Source organism: Thunnus albacares, chromosome 20, assembly GCF_914725855.1.
Source record: "Thunnus albacares chromosome 20, fThuAlb1.1, whole genome shotgun sequence".
NCBI lineage: Eukaryota > Metazoa > Chordata > Actinopteri > Scombriformes > Scombridae > Thunnus > Thunnus albacares.
This window is the reverse complement of record NC_058125.1, coordinates 13,097,510-13,117,639: the sequence shown is the minus strand read 5'-3', so window position 1 is coordinate 13,117,639 and position 20,130 is coordinate 13,097,510. Positions and strand designations below refer to the sequence as shown.

At 38.5% G+C, this 20,130-nt stretch overlaps 2 protein-coding genes across 2 annotated transcripts; one reads left to right on the top strand and one right to left on the bottom strand.

Annotated features, from left to right (window-relative positions):
* Nucleotides 1-163: 163 nt before the first annotated feature.
* Nucleotides 164-14,145, bottom strand: pth3r (parathyroid hormone 3 receptor). Its single transcript, XM_044338021.1, has 14 exons — nucleotides 13,738-14,145; nucleotides 11,362-11,939; nucleotides 6,400-6,505; nucleotides 4,987-5,097; nucleotides 4,618-4,742; nucleotides 4,098-4,192; nucleotides 3,767-3,920; nucleotides 3,467-3,620; nucleotides 3,318-3,378; nucleotides 3,160-3,226; nucleotides 2,979-3,073; nucleotides 2,708-2,849; nucleotides 2,310-2,351; nucleotides 164-2,203 (listed from the first exon to the last, which is right to left on the bottom strand). Exons 2-14 carry the CDS (start codon nucleotides 11,425-11,427, stop codon nucleotides 1,718-1,720), a joined length of 1,704 nt encoding a protein of 567 aa, XP_044193956.1. The 5' UTR covers nucleotides 11,428-11,939; nucleotides 13,738-14,145; the 3' UTR covers nucleotides 164-1,717.
* Nucleotides 14,146-14,163: 18 nt separating this feature from the next.
* On the top strand, nucleotides 14,164-18,799 carry LOC122971397 (translational activator of cytochrome c oxidase 1). Its single transcript, XM_044338022.1, has 6 exons — nucleotides 14,164-14,268; nucleotides 14,434-14,698; nucleotides 14,792-14,898; nucleotides 15,455-15,588; nucleotides 16,981-17,143; nucleotides 17,828-18,799. Exons 1-6 carry the CDS (start codon nucleotides 14,179-14,181, stop codon nucleotides 18,035-18,037), a joined length of 969 nt encoding a protein of 322 aa, XP_044193957.1. The 5' UTR covers nucleotides 14,164-14,178; the 3' UTR covers nucleotides 18,038-18,799.
* The last annotated feature ends 1,331 nt before the right edge of the window (nucleotides 18,800-20,130 follow it).

Genomic DNA, 20,130 nt, shown 5'->3' with positions numbered 1-20,130 from the left:
TAAAATGATGGAAAAAGTGATAAAACCAATAAAATAGATTTAAAGTAAAATAAATAAAAACAGATAAAAGACAATAGATAAGAGAGAATAAAACATTCTAAAACATGAATATAATAAAATAAATGATTAGATAAAATAGTTAATGACCATTAAACAGGAAAATCCAGGCTAAACAGGTGGGCTTTAAATTTACATTTAAAGATATCAACACTTTCTGCTGCTCTAAGAAGCTTCATATTAGATTCAGATAAACTTTTTTGAACACATTTTTGCACAAAACGGGTGCTGTGGATTTTGTCCCTAATCTCGTCAAGCATGTTAGCAAGAGATCTTCAAATGGACAGTATGAACAGGGGGAATGAGTACATGAGCAAAACATGTTTTAATGTTCAAATGGATATCAGACTGTTGTTTGAAGACAGACTTGACATATTGTGAGCCAATCCTTTAAAAGGCTAGGTTCCATTTAACTCACTTTATTCAGACTCTCAATGCATATTCCCAAAACATTTATTAAATTATCAGAGTAATCTTACACTGCACATATACATGCGTAAACACAGAAGAATGGTTTCTATTTCTGGACACTTAAATAGTCCTAAAATATTTACATCTACAATTCACTTTCTGTTTATCTTGTGAATACTGGTGGTTTGTGCTGCAGGTTTGCCACTCATGCTTGAGGTCTGCAAACAGCTCAGGTGCCTCTTGCTCCGGGCTGAAGCCTGAGGGGAGTGTGTGAAATTCTGGACAGTGTTGTGAGGGCATTTAGGGCAGAGGTTGCACAGAGAAAGGAGTCAGGGTTTGACCTGCCGGGGGAAAAACGTTGGTGAATCAGCCCTCAGGTTCCTGTCTAACTGATAAATAGGGCTGAGAAGACAACAATGGACACCAACAAAGGTGTAGAGGGAGACCCTGCCTGTCTAGACATGCTGTCTGACTGTCTGACGGTTAAAAATAATAACATTTTGAAAGTTAGCTTGGTCACTGGAGTAGGTCTGGGTCAGAGGACTGGAAAATCCAACACAGGAAAGATGTGAAATAAAAAAATTTTAGAAAAAAACTCACAGTTTAAACATCCAGGACTGTCTTTTCTTAATTCTCTGCAGCATCGTGTCTTCACAGATTATTTAGCTTAATTTATTTGTTCACATTTCTTTCACATTGTTTGAAAATATGCACAGTTTATATACTGATATATTAAATAGAGCAGAAGTGTAACAAATCCACAAGAAATCCATCAGAAAATTGTCTCTATAACTTGAGAGATTTGAGAATGTATTGTACAACATAAAACCATTATATATATATTGTGTTATGCAGGACAAAGCATACATTCCTAGTTTGGTATATTATAATGAATAAAGGTCTTCTCTGTTATTTTTTGTGTTTGTATTCCCTCATAGTTTATGAAGCTGAAATTTGATCACATCCACTGAAATCAGATTTCCATTTTTCTGAGCACTGAAAGAACCTCTCCTCTACGTTGGCTTAAAAATTGACATTGAAAGTTCATTCCTGACAAGTTGACAAGACAATTTCAACACAAGTAAATCCTTGAAATGTCTTCTTTAGTACATTGTCATGTCTGTATTTGCAAAAGCAAATCAACATTGAGGTTTTTACACTCTTAGACCACTCCAGTCAGCTGAAGACAGAATAATTCATCCCTGTCCTCTGTCTTGGTCTGCATGAGTCCAGTATTTATCAAAAATATTCACAAGATGGTCTCCAGCTCTTTCAGTGACAAAGAACTGTCTGGATCTTCTGTTCTTTGGATTTGGGTTGGAGATCCACGACTTTTAGAGTCATGACTTCCTTTGCTGGCTCTGGCATGCCTGGCAAAAACTCCAGACTCTGTCCCCCCTGGCCTCCGAACTGTCAGCTCCTGCTGGGGGCCGGAGGTCTCAGTATTACTAGGCACGTATCCAGGCAGACTGCTTTGTGGGTGGAGGGAGGTGTGGCGTGGTGGCCTGACACCTGACCCTCCACCAGCAGCACCACCTGAGCCCACTACTCCTCCAGCGAGGGAAAGAGCCCGGGGATTGGAAGCTGACAAGCTGACACTGTGGGTGGTGGTGTGTGACATCATGCCACCGTAGTAACAGCTGCCTCCACCGCCACTGCTGGTCATCCTGGCTTTCTGTTTGAGGTCCAGTGCTAGGCTCCGTCTTAACCACGCCTTCTTTACCTCCGCCTGCACCTGAACAAGAAGCACAAGAAAATAGAAAGCTATGTTTGTCTTTATTTTTTATCAGACGACAAAAATATGAGTAAATTTATTCTATAATAGATTAAAGCTTTATTACCTCCCCATTGTAGAAGCAGTAGATAAATGCCACAAAAAAGCCCTGGAAAGAGGAAATAGAGAATTTGAGAAGAAGCACACTCACATTAACATTCATCTTCAGTGCAGAGGAGGATAGTAATGAAATTCTGTATTGCATCTTATTAATGAAAAAGGCAACTAAATGTATTCTTTTACTCGGACATATTTGTTAACATATCATAATGTGATTAATTCAGGAAATATTGCACAGAAAATGTAGAAAAAAGATGTATATGTGTATTGAATCCTTAGTATAATTAATTATATTAATCTTTGTTCTTAAAATATGTCAAAATCATCTGAAAGTGAGCAATTTTTGAATCTATCTATCTATCTATCTAGTCAGTGCATATAAATGTGTACATGTTTTTATCTGACCTGGGATGAGTTGAAGAACATCTCATAATGCATCTGCACCTGCCACAACAGCCCAGTAACCTCAGTGTAAGGAAGAGCCATGAACACCATGTAGTGAACTCCAAACAAGGGCATGAGGACTAACGTGGACTTGAGCAGCTTCCTGCAAATAAAAAGCAGATAGTTGAAAGATTGCTGGGATTTTTATACTACATGTATGAGGGAAAAAAATAAATCAAAGTTATAGTTATAGTCAGCTAATCATTCTCGGAGCGTTAAATGAAGCAGTTACCGGTACTGTTGCCGAGGGTCCAGTTTACCAGTGTTCGTTTCCCACAGTTTGGAGGCCAGTACTCGTATTATATTGACAAAGAGGAGGAAATTCACCTGCAGGGGCAGAGACTTAATGTAAGCTTACACTTGACTCAAGCATTAACCATCCTTTTAATAGTATTTAAATGTCTTTTCCTTACAACAATGGCTGCCAGGATGGGAACTTGATAGATCCATTTCAAGTTTCCTGCACTGATGTCCCAACATCTGAAAACAGAGGGGTGTGGAACAACTTGAGTGAGGATTTGTACCACGTTTAAATACTGGACACATTACAATAACACATCACATGACTCACTGTGTGTCCGCCAGTGATGCTCGTGCACTGACCCAGATGGACACAAACACAGCTGGAACGCCTAAAACAAGCAGAAAGAGAAAAAAAATTGGAAAATTGGCGGTCTTTTAATCCCCTGTTAGCTCTCATGTGAGACAACAACTGCTTACCCCACCCGATGATGGTGAGGGCCCATAGGTAGTTCTTGTCAGAGAGGAAGGCCATGAAGATGAGGCTGTGGAGGTACAACCCTTCCACCAGGATCCAGTAATGATTGGTCGCCAGGAAGTACAGGAAGAGTGTGACAGCAACTTTACAGCCAGCCTGAAGACACAAAGCAGCAAGTAAAGGAAAAAAAAACAATCATATATAATGTCAGTACAGCTGGAATTTATGTTTTTTTCTCTTAAAACACATCATATTGTGATTAATTAATAAATGGTAATGAATGTAAAAGAATTATACTTTACCATATGCTGCCTTGGTCCAGGGAGCTCAGGTTCAGCCTTACTGTCACCAGAAATGGAGTAAAGCACAGCGTCCTTCACAAAAATGCTGACTGCCCGACAGATGAAGGAGGTGAAGAGGTGAATGTGGATGTAATTGCGTGTGCAGTGGAGACGCCTGGAAGGTGTGTGTGAGAGAGAGAAAAAATAAAAAATTATTTGTTCATGTCTCAGTGCAATTCAAATTATTATATACTTCTTTCTAGGCTTCTTTCAGGGTAATATGAATGAATAATTTCCTATTTTGAGGCTGAGTTAGTCTGTGTTTCACAGTTTCTAGTTTTCTGTTTCTTACTTGAAATAGCAGAGGATGGAGACTGCAACCAGCAGTGATGCCAGAGAAATGGAGTAGCCAACCGTGTACATGAGATGGAGTCTCTCAAACACCTTCTGAAACAAAACATACTTAGAGTGGGCATGCGTGCAGATAAAATGCAGATGCAAACACTTTCAGCTATCAGAAAAAAATGACAGATCAGCACGGGGAAATGTGCACATGCTGTAATAGCTTTTCTGCAATATCATTACCTGAACATACAGTACCAGTCAAAAGTTTAAACACACTTTCTCATGCAAGTGAATGGGAAGGTGTGTCCAAGCTTTTGACTGGTACTGTTTTTCATTTGGCAAAATCAGCATATTTCACACACTGGAAGTTAAACACCTTTTCCAAACAAGTCTGAAGAATTTCCACCAGCCTTTGAGGAAACATAGATGTGGAAAAAAACACATCTACACACTACAGCTTTGAATTTTTTTCTAGTTTTTGAACACCACATTGCACACCAACCACCACATCACACAGATTTACGCACCTCCTCTTGGCTCCTGTGGTTGGAGGTCAAGTAGGTGGTGCACTCAGTATAGTTAGCCCAGGTGCGGTTGATAATGGGAACCTGCTCCCAGTTTCCTGACGCATCACATTGGCGGTAGGCTCGACCTGAGCCGCAAAAATGCAACACAGAGTCACAATATGAGCAGGAAAGTCTGATACAATAGAAATGTCAGAACTCTCTTGAGGGCAGATAGAGATTTTTGAAACTCACATACAGTTTTTTTTGTGTTGTTTGTACTCCAACAAAGCTTCCATAAGTCCTCTATGTCAGAGACTATATTAGACCATGCGTCAGGGAAAAGCGTCTGTATTTTATTTCAGCGTGTCAGTTTCTCTTGACCACTCCTACCTCTGTGGTTGAAGTCATAGATGTATTCGGGACACAGAACTGGGACCAGTTGACCCGGCCTGCTCCGTGGCCAGCAGATGATCCCGTCCCACTCTGGGATACAATCACCATCTTCACACAGAATGGGGAAATAGATGTTAGTCAATTTACAGGAAGTGGTGGTTAAGTCTGAAGCTCGGGGTCCCAATCTGTCAGGGAGGTTTTAAGCATCTGTTTTAGGTGACTGTTACTATAAAGGTATGGAACGTCAAACGTGGGAATGTCCCAAACAGATACTGAAATTGTGCATGTACTGATAAAAAGTCAGATCTGATATTTATTTGTATTATATTTTTGATCATTTCCCTCAAATACAGCCTACCCAAGCTACCCTAAACCTACACTGAAATTAGTAAAAGCAATAAAATATGTGAAACAGGTTCATCACCGGTTTCCTTTGATAGTTATCGATAATACTTTGTAAAGTACAAAGTGATTGTAAGATATGGAGAGGAGCTTTATTGTGGATTTGCTGTGATAGGAAGATTTGGAGAGGAGGAGGTGTTGGGTCCATAATACTGTACCGTAGGATGCATGATTTATTATGATGATGGAGATTATAAAAGTCAAAATGTCAGAGTATAAGACTCTGTACAACTTGACTCTTGCCCTGTTCATCCTTCTCGTCCGACCTCTCTGACTTGGGCTGACTTGAACTCTCTGACTTGGGTTCCATTTTAATACACAAATTGAAGCAACTTATCTGGAAAGGCTGTCATCAGCTTCTGCGTCATAGTCTGAATGAAAGATGCTCGGCTATTGTCTGTAGCTACAGTGCATTCAACTCTGCAATCACAGAGATACTGGTCAGCAGGATATTGGATGGGTGTTCTATTGTATCTGATCCTTAATATATTATTGATGTAATAAATACTTTTTCTGGTTATACATCCAGACATGCACTTCTTGACCTCTCCGTGTGTTTTTATACTAGCACTGGGTAAGCTTAGCGAAAGACGTTACCTCCCCAATAGGTGAAGCTTTTGAATATTTTCAAAAAAGTAAAAAGCCCTTCAAACCAGTCAGCATATTCAACACTTCCAATATTGACTTTTTACTTGGAGCAAAGGTTTAAATGAGATTTTACAGATTGTGTGTCGCATGTTATAAAAAACTCATTGAACTCGCATGAACAACCCATGATGAGACTTACAAAAATATCTGCTGTATACTGTTAACAAACAGTTAATTGTCACACTTTTAGAGGTCTAGCTAACATTATGATTTTAAAATATGACCAGCAGGTTCACATACAGCTGTTGTCTAACATATGATGGGATCAAACTTGTGGCCTTTTGATAACAGGATGCAACTAAGCAAGAGTTAGCACCGTCTTTGATGTATACGGTACATGATTATTAATAGCACACACACCTTTAACAAGGGCCATTTGTGCCTGGATGTTCCTTTCACACCTGGCATGAGCACCAATCAGAACGTAGATCTGCTCATCTCGTGTGATGACATCATCAGAGTCTATCTGTAAACAGATTGATATCACGTTGTTTAGGTAAACATGCAGTAGATGTGACATAGAGTTACACAGAATGCAAATGAGTAACAATATGGCACAAAACAGTAGAAATTGTGATTCTTTTGCTAAATATGATGTGGAATAGAAATGCAGTCTGTTTTTGCAACCTGCAGCATCATGTTAGATGTATTTACAGTCAGCTGTTTTAATGATATGGTAAATTACCTCATTTAAAGCGATGGAAATCTCATAAGTATTTACAGGAGTCTAAATTCCCCAGAACAAACGATTTACTCAAGATGATTCACTCTTATTATTTATTTATATAACTCTTTTGTTGTATTTTTTGTAATTGTATGTCCTTACATGTTGTTTAAGTGCAATCTTAACAATTCCAAGATTATAATGCTGGTTGAAAAGTGTAAATTATAGATTGTTTTCTGCTCTAAAATTGTTCAATTTAAAGTCCCCCTTCATTCAAAAATGTTTTTGGCTTCTTGTTACTTCAGTCAGATGTTTGAGCTTCACTGTGCTGAATGATGTAGGTGCAGAGTTTGACATTAGAAGGCTGCTTTCACATTTATCTGCTGAAAGTGGAAAGTTTCTCTCTGTGCTCAGTTTAAAGGGTGTACCTGCGAGCATGATTTCTGACATCACAACTAGTTGGGAGCCGTTCCCGGCCCAGTATGAAACTTAAACAGTGATGTGTGTGATGTGGAAACTTGGATCCTCCAGCGCACACTTTTCAGAGAAGTAGGAGACATCTTGTGTCCAGTCGCTCAACTTATATTTGCATTTTCATTCATTCTGGATAGTTTTTAATGAGGGAGAAGACATTTTAACCATGTAAGTTTTGTGGAAAAACCATGCCAGACACATATCATCATTCAAAGCAGAGTATTTTATATATGTTCAAACACGTCAGGAAGGGATCTTTAAATAAAGTGACTCTCAAAATCGCAATCAGCTTTTTAAAAAATGCCATGCGCAATTGCAGAATGTAAACTTCTCCTCAAGACATTCTCAGAAACATTGACAAAGATATGACTGGTTACTATCCTTCAATATTCATGTCCCTCTTATATATTTTAAATTAGCTTCAAACATCTGCAGATGTCAGAATAGACTGTTTGTTTTTGTCCAAGCCACAAGAACAACTAGCAGCTACTATCATTGGATTTGTTGATCTTTAACTGAACTTATACAAAATGTTTCCTAATAAAATCCTCTCTGAAGTGTCTTTCCACTTAGGGTGATGTATCTGCTACAAAACACTCCCAGGGATTTGATGTGCTGTCTCCAGGTGTTGTGAAATAGTTGTGTGAGTGTGCGGTATGTGATGATCCCCCGCCAAACCCCCTTTTTTTTCCCCGCTGGCCACATGGGGGCCCTTGTCCTCAGGACCTCGGCCATGCGGGTGAGAGCTAGCCTACACAAGCAGCTTTGTGTTCGCTGGTACATTTCACAACAGAGCTGCAAAACTAGCAGCGAGTCAACTGGAGCCCTCGCAGGAGAATAGTTTGCCAGAGATAGAGGAGAACACTGGGATTAAGCAGAAAGGTACAAAGAAAGGGAAACAAACAACAGAGCAAAAGTTCAGCCCAGGATAGAAAAGAAACACCCAGAGGAACGAGTTGCTGCTGTGACTTCAGCTTTGTCCAACGGCTTGTGTATTTCCATTTTATGTTACTTTATACCTCTATTTATTTGATAGCTGTAGTTAGTTACGTTTCAGATTAACATTTTACATATAAAAACACATGAGATTATAAAGAACAATGTACTGTTAAAGATTCAACCAGCAGTTCCAAACATTTTTGGCCTGAAATCACTTGAAACCCCTTGTCAATTTTCAGATGTCCGAGCTGTTTGCAGGTCCGCTAAAGAGAGATTTCACCACTAAACTTCTCAGACGGTTTCATTTAACCCTTACATACTGCTCAAGTCAAATTTGACCCATTTTCACAATTGATAGCAGTAAAAACAAAGTAAACACAGATTTTATAGCTTGACATTTTCTCAAAGTGACTGAGAATAAACGAAAATGGAAATATTTCCACTTTTGTGCAGCTGATACTAATTTCTGTACATACTATAGAGGGTGTTCTGGGTTCAATTTGTATTTATTGAAAAAAATCACCATTCAAAAATATTTGCATTAACTAAAACTCATTGAAATCACTGTAGCTGTTATGTTCTCCCGTTTTAGGTAACATAGGATCGTGATATTGTGTGATTGTGAATGTTTTTCCCTCGTGAAGAAATAGTGCAAAGCCTTAAAAGAAGACACTCTCTCTGCTCCCTGAAAGCTTCATTAATCACCCTTTTATGAATGACTGATGAAGTATTTATGAATGAAATATAGATTTGTAGTACAGAGACTAATTATGAGGGGATATTGTAAAGGATCAGAATGTAAACAGTATGTAAGGTCAGAAGAGGTAAAACTCTCCAATATTTCACAAAAAAACAAAGATTACTTTTACTTTTGATACTTTAAGTACATTTTGCTAATAACACCTCTGTACTTTTTCTTAAGTAGGATTTTTTTATATAGGACTTTTTGTGGAATTAGTACTTTTACTACACTTAAGTAAAGGACCCGAGTACTTCTTCCACAGCCGCCTTCCCCGCAAGCAAAAAGAAGGCTCCCTCTTGTTCAACAGACCGAGGCCCAACTGGAACAATTCACGTCGATGGATGTGTGATAACTAACATTCTTGGCATAGGCCATTAAAATAAACTGCCAATGGGGTGAACAGTGTTTCCAATATTGTAGCACTCAGAATGCTGAACAGCTATCATTTCCTACAGTGATTTATTTTGGGAGGGGACTCTCAGCCAAAGTCAATACAGACATATTGAGTAGCTCAAACCACTTGTTGTTGTTGTATATTGGACTGTGGACACACTCTGGCAGTGCTGACAATGTTTACAGTGGGTATATGTGTGTGTGTTGCTGGGGCTTTGTCCACAATCCGGTTTAAACACACACTGATTATTGACGACCACGATTAGATTAGTCAAATGTTAAACAAACACCACAGTCCTCAAAATTTAATACAGTTATCAACATGCAGCATAATTTAATACACGCAGGTCACTATGGAGAAGTCATTCATTTTTCTTTGTACAGGAAGGTTTTCTGCTGACAGACAGGGAGTGGTAGCAAAACAATTAGTCTTAGACATCTCCTCGCCTTTGTGTCATAATTGAATTTGCTCCGTGAGGCCTCTGCTTCATGCGGAGCTATTTTCAGGCTGACTGAGCAGCAGGTTGTAAGTCTGCCCTGGGTGGACACTCGGGATTGATCCGCAAAGATGAAGAGATGGGGCTCAGAGGAGAAACGCTGGTCAGTGTTAACTGCAGGAGGGTCATGCCTCAGTGGGTGAAGGGTTACAGAGGTCAGCGCTGAGGGAGGTTTGCGAAGTAAAGCAGACCTCAGGTGATTTCTGATGGTGGAGATTGTTTTGGTTTGACTGCAGCTTTTGTGTTGGTGTGCTTCAGAATCACCCACGTGCAAGAAATATATGAAAAGCCTGTAAGATTTTTCTTACTTACTCTTTAACTTAAATTTTCTGTTATATATTTTTTGTAAATTTTATCTCTTTACATGTTGTTTTAATGTCATCTTCACATTTCCAAGATTATAATTCTAGTTGAAATTCATTTACAGTATTTCATCTTAGTTATTGATTATTTTCTGGTCTAAAATGATCAAATTTAAAGCCTCCCTCCACTCACAAATGTCGTTGGCTTGTCTGAAATTTTGTCTCAATCAGATATGCCTGATGTCTATCTGAACATCGTAAACCCCCCAAAAGTCATTCTTTTTGTGTATTTGTGTTGCCTTTGTACCATTTCAAAGTCACCTATGTTGACATGAGGTTTTGCAGTCAAATTTGCTAAATATCCTATGATTTAGGCTTTTTTGTTAATTAGTAATTATCAGTTAGTTATTTAGTTGCTGTTCCGTTAACAAGAGGTTTTGCTGCAAATATCAGATCGCACAGCTGTGACAACTTAATGTACTCACTGGGATTTTTATAATATCCAGACAAGTCCTCACATAGTTCTGACATGTTTTTGTTTTACATTTGAAAGTGAACTATAAAATAGATATTTATACTCAAAAATGGAAATTTTATATAGCAACACTGGTAAAAAAATAAATAAATAAATAAATAAAAAGGTTATTCAACATCACCTCCTTTGTTAAGCACAGTGGAAGATTACAAAACCCATGAATGGTTCTTATCACTCGTGAATGGCTGGCGTGTTTCCTGAAGCACAAGATAAATCTATGTCCAAAATTCAATGAAGATCAAAGAAAGTCACAGATGAATGAAACTTTCTATATTTGGCCCAAATGCAGTAGTATGGGAGTGTTATTTCTGAGTCAGTGTCATGGCAAAGTGTAAGATTTTCTGTTACTGTGTGAAAAGATTAATTTTAGAGAATTCATCAGTTCTCACAGAGCTTAGAGTAGAAATCTCAACAATGCTGAGAAATGTATTTACGACTGTGTTCATTTTATTTTTCCATTAGCAGATTACATGTTCACCAATCAGTCAGAACAAATACAAGCACATTATTTTTATCCCTATCAAATATGATAAATATGAGCTGAAAAGACCCAATAGAACCTAAATTAACACAAATTATAAAAAGTAGAAATAAAAATCTATTATTTTTTCAAAATTTGCTTAAATTCCATTTAATTTGAGATAATAGAGTCTGCTGACAAAATGTGCTTAATGATGTACTATTATTGAAAAATAATAGTTACTTTACCCATCCAATCAGTGAAGTAATCAATAACTCAATCACACAAATACTTAGGATAAGTAGAGTACACTTACCAGTGCAATCACTGTTACTACACTATGAAAAAGAGTCAAGGCACCAATTCCCTGAGCAGACAACATGACGTCTTTTCGCGAGTCAACTTTAACTGGATGTTTCGTCGACAAACAACTTTCCACTCAGAACCTCAGATCATCTCATTTTCCTCAGGTTGTGTTGAAGGAACTCGTATCCCAAAGTTAGAGACTGTCCCTCTCTTGTGTCCCATTAGTGCTCCTCTTGTGTTGTTTCCTCCTGATTGTTTTTTTTTTGTCTTTAAGGGTCTCTTAACATCCAGAAGTGATCTTTCAAAAATGTCTCCTCTTTCCAGTCTTCTCTGGACATTACTGATCAGGTGTGAATGGGCATGTGAAAGAACCTGCTGGTTCCTGTTGGGAAGAGAGAGAAGGATCACCGTGGAAGAAACCTCCTCCTTTCTTTGGAGTGTTGTCTATCAGAGATGGGTTGGCCTTGATTGGCTGTGGCTTCCAACTCACTTAACTCTTTGTGCTCCTCTGGTGGGTCATCTGTCTTTGTTTGCCTTTCTGTCTGTCCGTCTTTGTTTGTCTCTTACAAGGCTTTTCCTAATCCCTCACTGCCTGCTGAAAAAGAAGTTTTAGCTTTTGCCATCCTTTTGATAATCCTCACTATTTAACAGTACATGATAAAACAGAGTGTTTGCTAACATTTTAATTAATAACACACGCAAACAGCATATTGTCCGGGACTTGAGTCCATACAGTATGTTCCTCATTTGTGAATCCATGTGCCAGGAGACTGGATCATAGGCCTATTAATGTACCCATCATCATAAATAGAAGCAGTGTGATTTAATAAACTTTGGTCCCATGGCAAGAGACCAACATTTCTCCTCCAGTTCCCACGCTGGGACGTTTTAGAGGACACTGATACAGAACAGACTCACACTGACTCACACTGTTTGTGCCGATCAAACTGAAGTGATAATCTGTGCTTGAGCAATACAGCAACACAAAAACTAATAGACAGAAACAAAAGCACAAATTAGGGGAAAGATATAGGCAATATTTTGGCTGATGTCTCTGTTATTTTTGAGACTAGTTGTTAAATCAGCTTTGTGTGCTGATACAGTGGTTCCCAAACTCAACCACAAACACTCAGGGGTCCTCAAGGAGCGTTCAGGTTCACATGGTTCAGGATGATTTACACATGTTCCTCAGAACTGAGCTGTTAAAGTATGAGAGGGGACTTGGGATTAATTTCAGACTAGATAATCAACAGAAAACAAATATATGTACCTGCATGGGAGGATCTTTTAATGAATAAAGGAACAACTTATCACTTTGTGAGTCCCTGACATAAAACATTTAGAAAGGATTGCTAAAATATATCTATCACCACAATGCACTATTTCAGTTCTTGCTTAAGTTCTTTTCCTTCTTTTGTTTGTTGTTGTTGTTGTTGTTGTTGTATTTATTATTTTTGATTGACTTTCTATGCGCAATTAGATACTACTGTAATGGCATGTAGACTGAGGAAAATAATAAGGCTGTAATTAGCTTTTGTATTACCCTTATCCTTATAGTCTTATTACAATGAAAGGGCTATAATTACTTAGAATATATAATGTTTATGGGTTTTTTTATGTTTGTTTGTTTGGGGGGTTTTTGTCTCATTTTTATTCTAATTGGGTTTGATTTTGTGGGGGGGAAAAAACATAACAAATACAGCTGCAAGCAGCAATTTGCAGGAGGAAGCAGCTCAATCTGCAAAAATTAAAGTCGTGAGCAGCAACAAGCGGGTTTCAGGCTTCACAAAGGTGAGCAAAGTTACTTCAGCTAGCATTTCAATAATTGTGTGTTCAAAGTTCCTCCGTTCATCCCTCCTTCATTGAATGTGAACGAAACTCTATGTATATGTTCAGGAGATAGTGCAAGATGTCTCCAGTGAGTTTAATCAGGATTGCTCAAAGGCATCTTGAGTTATGAGCAAATATGTTATAGGACACGCCCACTTGCCCCAATTAATATGGCACTTCAGATCATGGTTAATACTCACCCCCAAAGCATGCACACAGAAATCGGTGGAATTCTGTTTACTGGGTTTTGAGATACATGTTTTTGGCATTTGCGACGCCCACTATGGGTCGGGCTCAAAATTCTTTGGTAGACCCACTACCACACACAGTATGAAGACATCCAACCAAGATTTATGATGGTTTGACCAATGGTTAATGAGTTATGGCCAAGTTCCTGCTAAGCCTCGCCCTTTGCGAAGTTTTTTGATTGATAGCAGCCATGTTTTTGGGCCAGTCTTGCTCATTCGTAATAGAATCGTGTATCTCAGTCCCACAAGCTTGTATGCTAAAATTGGTGTTGATAAAGTCAAAATCCAAAAAGTAGATGTCATATTACCGTTTTTCACATTATGCAGATTAGCAAAAAATCCATCATGGCGGACTTATATGGTCCAAGAGGCTTTTCTGTAGAGCACATTGAGCTGGACTTACGTGTTAAATTTCAAGTCAATTGGACTTGCGGTGTGAGAGGCGTGGCCTTTCGAAATGTAACTTTTGGGCCTTAATTACAGCGCCATCATCTGGCCGACTTGACTCATATTTCTTGTGAAACACGTGCACATCATTTCCAGCTATTGGGCCAAGTTTCATGGTTTCAGTTCATTCCAGCTCACAGAAATTTGAGCCGTTGCAGCAGAGGACAAATAATGATTGAACCCTTATTAAGGAAAAAATAACACCCAAAATTATATATTGATTTATTATTGATAAGTAAAACATCACAGTCTGTTTTTAATGGGGGGGAAAGAATGGCGTGTTGTTGAGCTTTTATTTTGAAATGCCTTTTTCTGACGTCATCACAACCCGGAAAAGCTGGGTTCACAACAAGGACAGCAGCAGCTGCGTGGTCTCCTGGCTTGTAAAACCTGTAAGTTAGAAAACTCCAGGCGGTGTTAAATCGATATTAATGAATATATGTATAAAAGTTAAAAGCTTCACGTGCAGCCCGGCGCGTGCTGAACTCGGTCTGAGCTCCACGTGAACACACAGCAGGTTCATTGTAATAATGCATTCATTAACACTTTGCTTGAAGGGCATGACAGGGGCAGCGGTGCTGAGGGCTCTCCGGACCCTCTCCGGCAGGTTCCCAGCCCCGGTGGAGTCCGTTATGCCGCCGGCCTCCTGCGTGCTGTTTCCGGCGTGGAGGACCTCTGCCGTCCGGACGCTGCAGCTGAGCCCTGCCTTGTGTGCGGGACACAACAAGTGGTCGAAGGTGAAACACATAAAAGGACCCAAAGATGAGGCACGAGGAAAAATGTTTATGAAATTTGGCATGATGATAAAGATAGCTGTGAAAGGTGAGATAAAACAACTCCATGGATTTTTAATAAGTCATACATTTTAATCACAATTGGACTGTAGCTTAATTTCAATTTTGTTGTCAATTGCAGAAGGTGGACCCAACCCAGACCATAATATAAACTTAGCCCACATCCTGGAGCAGTGCAGGAGCAAGAATATGCCTAAAGCATCCATCGAGACTGCGATCAAGAGTGCGGTGGGTTGACAACATGCTGACACAAGCCCTCAGAACAGCTTCCACACTCCTTAACAAGTTGTGAATCAATCAGTTGGGTTGAGATCTGGTGATTGTGAAGGCCTCAGTGTGTAATTCACATTATTTTCATCCTTGCCTATTTGTTATGTTCCTCTACTCATTCAGTTTTTCCATAATTTGTCACCCATCTGTACATGAAGTAGGTCTAAAGGTAACTTAATCATATAACAATACTTACATTCACTGAGCAAAAATGCTCCTTACATTTTGTCCACTCCATTAACATACACGAGGGGGGCAAAATATTAGGAACACTTTTCAATATAATGCACCCCAGTACACCACCACCACCCACGATGACCTCAATAATAAACATAAAGTAGAACTATCTCCTTTCTGACAATGTCAGCAAAAACTGAAAATGTATAAGCTTTGTAAAAGTAGAGTTTACGGCAGAGCTGTTGTATTGGATTGCATTAGATTACACACGTGTTCCTAATAAAGTGCTTGGTGACGGTATTGTGACGCTGTTAGAAATGTACTCTTCTCTCCACAGGAAAAGGCTAAACCAGCATCCCAGCACATGTTTGAAGCTCGGGGGCCCGGTGGATGCCTGATGCTCATCGAGGTCCTGACTGACAACAACTCCCGCTGCCATCAGGAAATCAAACGCCTGCTCACCAAAAATGGGTCAGTACTGGTTTACTGTAATCTTACTCTGCTGTGATTGTGCAGCTGGAATAATTCCACAGATATTTCATGTGCATTCACCACATCGCTGTGTTAACCTGCTGGACATTCAAGATTAACCAAGCTCCATAATAGGTACATAAAAAGAACAGTAATTGGGGTTTTAAATATCTTCATGTAATTTGTTTTTAAAACTTCTCTGAAGTACATTACCTCTTATGGCAAGCCCCAAACATCTGGCACTCAAATCATGGGGAAAAAAAAAAACATGACTAGTAAAACATTTAACTGGAACAGCTAAAATGTCTGTATATCAATAAGTCATCAAAAACATGATGAGGTAACTAATCCTAACGTGTGCACTAAAACAATCATATTATGGTACAAATGTCAGATATTTAGGATGATTTTGATGAAGAATACACTATATATGTACAACATTGCATACATGGTGTATCCAGGAAACAGTATATGATAGTAACCACTAGATGTCCCTACACATACAATGGAGAGAGAGAGTATATAACCTGTACACCATATTGTCCTAAGAAAAATGTATCTTGGACAGGATCACAGTCTTTTTTTAATGTATTTGCTATAGCGATGAAGAAATGTTTGAACTTCACTATTTAAGCCTCTATCTCCCACACATATCCACATCCAATAACTGAAATTCTGGGTAAAGTATGTGAAGCAAGTCATCTGTGATTATAAAGTAAAGGCTACTTTCCATACTGCTTGTTTGTGCCGTTTATTTGCCAAAACAGAACCCACTGTCCAACAGATCTGGTCCAGCAGCATCTGCAGGGTCTTTGAGCTCAGCTGAAGAGGCAGGTTGTCCTACTGAGCAGTTGTTCTGTACTTTACTGAAATATAGCAAACATTTTATGTCTGAGAATTTATTTATGGCAGCCGGCTCCATAAGGGAGGGTTGTCTTCCAAAAAAATTAGGATTGTTTGTCTCATTAAAAATAAATCACCAGACCTTACAAACCAAATACACAATTAATAAAACAAAACACATTATCAAAGTACAGTATACAACAGTACTTAATTTTGAATGTTTCCTTTGAAGAAAAAATGTTAGTAGTAGGTAAAATCTACTGTTTCCAGTCAATGTTATGAAAAGAAATAATAATAATAATAATAATCAAATCAATTGGCTAATTTTATCATAACACAGTTATTTATTGCATTAGCTTGTGCAGGTAAAAAAAAACACAGCTGTCGATCTGATCATTTTTACAGCCAGCTGCATGTCACTTAGGCTTTTTAAAAAAAAAAAAAAAGAGAGAAGCAACTCTATTTAGTTTGGCTTCCCAGTTAAATTCCACGTATGATTTATGCCTAAAAAAAAGTCCCACAGAGATGCACATCTGTACTCGTCCACAGAGGGATGCTGTCAGATGGAGCCCGTCATAACTTCAGCAGGAGGGGGGTGGTGGTGGTGCCGGGACGAAACGTGACGACGGAGCGAGCTCTGGAACTGGCCATTGAGGCAGGAGCCGAGGATGTCCAGGAGACCGAAGATGAGGAGGAGCAGCCCCTCCTGCAGGTCAGTCAGCGGCACTGAGGCACGTGTGAAGCCACATTTTGATAGAAATCTGGCTCGTGACTCAACTGTCCTCAGATAAAGAGAGAGAGTTTGTTGTTGTTTATGCATTTTTAAACATATCTGTTCACCACAGTTTTCCTGCTGCAGGTTTATCTTTCAAAGTGTCACATTATTATTATCGGCATATTGCAAAATATTTACCATACCCATAACCATTTTGTTATTGGTCCTCATATCATTTGCATATATAAGTAATATGTCTAATACAGACCATTAAAGAGACCTGATCATCTCCTAGTAGAATTAATCATTGTATTAGAACCTTCCCATAATTTTGTACAAAAATGTTTAGTCAATTTATTGATTTGTTGATCGATAAAAAGTTTATCTTCAACAAATTAAATAATTGTTTAATTGTTGAAGTAAATTATCAAGTAATAATGCCAAAAATTGTTGCTTTTTTTCTTTTTTAACGTCATTTTATATTGAATATCTTTTGGATAGTCTGTCGTACAAAACAGGTAATGCAAGGACGTCACTCTGGGCTCTGGGAAATTGTGTTATGCATTTTTCACTATTTTCTGATATTTTCTAGATTAAACAATTACTTGAAAAAACAATACACAATTTCAGAAATAATGAAAATGAATTCCCACCACATTTTAATCATTTCTCTCCTTTCAGTTTATTTGTGATATGTCGGACCTGAAGAAGGTGCGGGGCTCGCTAGAGGAGCTGGGAATGCAGATCACGTCCGCTGGGTTGGAGTTTATCCCCCGCACCTTCTCCTCTCTGGACCAGGACCAGCTGGACGCTACTTCAACGCTAATAGAAGCCCTCAATGACTATCCAGACGTAGTGCGAGTCTGGGACAACATCCAGGCCCACAGCTGAGAATGTCTCTGGACACTTAGTGGACACTGAAGATCTTACATGTGGAATATTTCATTTCAGAAAGGAGAAAGGATCTGCCAACAAATACCTTGTACATCAGTGGGTGATACAGCTGCCTGTCAGTGCTTGTTATGTCAACATGAAGAATAGACATTAACAGTGTGAAAATATGAGTGTATCAGCCATTTTAATGCTGTTTGAAAGGGGAAAAAACTGAAATTATGGTCCTTGTTGAGATATAAAGTTATATTCTACCTCAAATATCTTCAGACTGCATCAATCTACAGAAGTTCTTTAGCAGTCGACCTTGAGCATACATACAGAAGCCATCCCTGAGATACACTGCCATCAGTGCTCTTCAGAATATTCCTTTAAGTTATGATTTCAAGATGTTTTGTAAAAATGTCTTCTTTGGTGAAGCACATGAAATAACATCTGTATCTGCTCATTTGTTGGTAGAGACCCAATTCGTCCAGTAGGTCTTTAAAGGTTACAAGTAAGAGTAAATCTGGTCAATATGATTGAAATCTTTCTCGCAGTATTAATGAGGATATTTTCTGATATAGATAAATATCAACCAAATGTATGTAATATCACGTAAAGGACAATCAAACTGATGTTCTTTGGAATTAACTGTGTTTCATTGTTGCGTGTGGAAAACAAAAACTTCTGTGACTAGTTTTGTTCATATTTAACTACAGCTTGCCTGGAATCATTCATTTGGACACCACAAATAATAAAATCAACAAGATTGTGCTGAAATTCTGCAAATGATGATATTGAATTATTCCCCAGCTTTAAACCTGCCATGCAGAATTTTTACATATAAGTGGCCGTCTTTTACATTCAAGCCCTTGCTAAATGAGTTAACACAATGCTGATTAAACTGATCACCACCAGGTAAATCTCTCTGTATAAGAGCTGTTGGTACTTTAGAGGGTTCATTGGCTAATCATTTATGATATCCTAGATGTAAGTATCAAGCATTAAAGTGAAATTTAACTTCTACTCTTAGAGGAAGGAAATGATATTCATGTATTAAAGAGGTACTCCAGCAATTTAGTATTGCACTTCAATAAAGTTTTGGGACTCACAAAAAAATAGAATGATAAAAATTGAAGCAGCAGAGATCGATATAAACTGACTATTAGCCTCTAGTATGGGTCAAACTCCAAAAATGCTTTATGCTTTGCATGCATATTCTCCCACTTCATAAGAAGTGTATATGTGATGCTTTAAAATCAAATATATACTGTATTTATTAAATTAAAAAAAAACACTACAGATGGTTGAAGGTTACATCTGAAGGACGTTTTGAACCAATGTCATCACAGGTCATTACCCCCTCATATTACTGTAGTGTCAACATTGCAGTCAATAAGATCCCACATTAACAGTATGTATGCAACATATCGAGCGGGTGCTATACTTTTATCCAGCTGATTTAGACACCAGTTACACCAGTGTCGTATATGTAACAGCCTGAACTATATTCTGAACCCTCACCACCAAAGTCAACTGCATATAACAGCACTGAAATGGTAATTTGATGTTAACAGGAAAGTCCAGTGTAATGGCTCTGAGCCCATTTGGTCTTTTTATCAATGCTCGTCATTGATTTTCCTGTCAGCTATTTGATTTTTCCTCTCAGCTATAGCATAGCATTGATTAGTTTCCAGTGTTGACCAATGTTGAGCAGCAACATGCGAGCTGCAGGCCAGTCCTCTGCCCTGTGCCAGAGTGGAGGGTTCAACATCGACGTCAGCATCCACACACTGAAAACTTCAAGTACAGTTGTTTTTCCTAAATATGAACCATGAAAGAGGAGAGTGAATATTTTTGAGTTCAGTTGTACAAAAATGTTCTGAAGGATGGATATTTGAGTCATGGCTTCCTAGTGGTCAAGGTCAAAAAGGATCTGATATTCTGATCTCAACTCAGGTATGTTGTGTTTATTTTCTTTTCATAAAACCCGTTTTGGTTGAGGAATTGTGAAGCACCTATTTCTGCAATGTAAATTGTACCTTCTCTATGCAGTAACACTCTGTGAGTCAAGTATTGAGACAGTATTCCAGTATTTGAGGGCAGAGTAA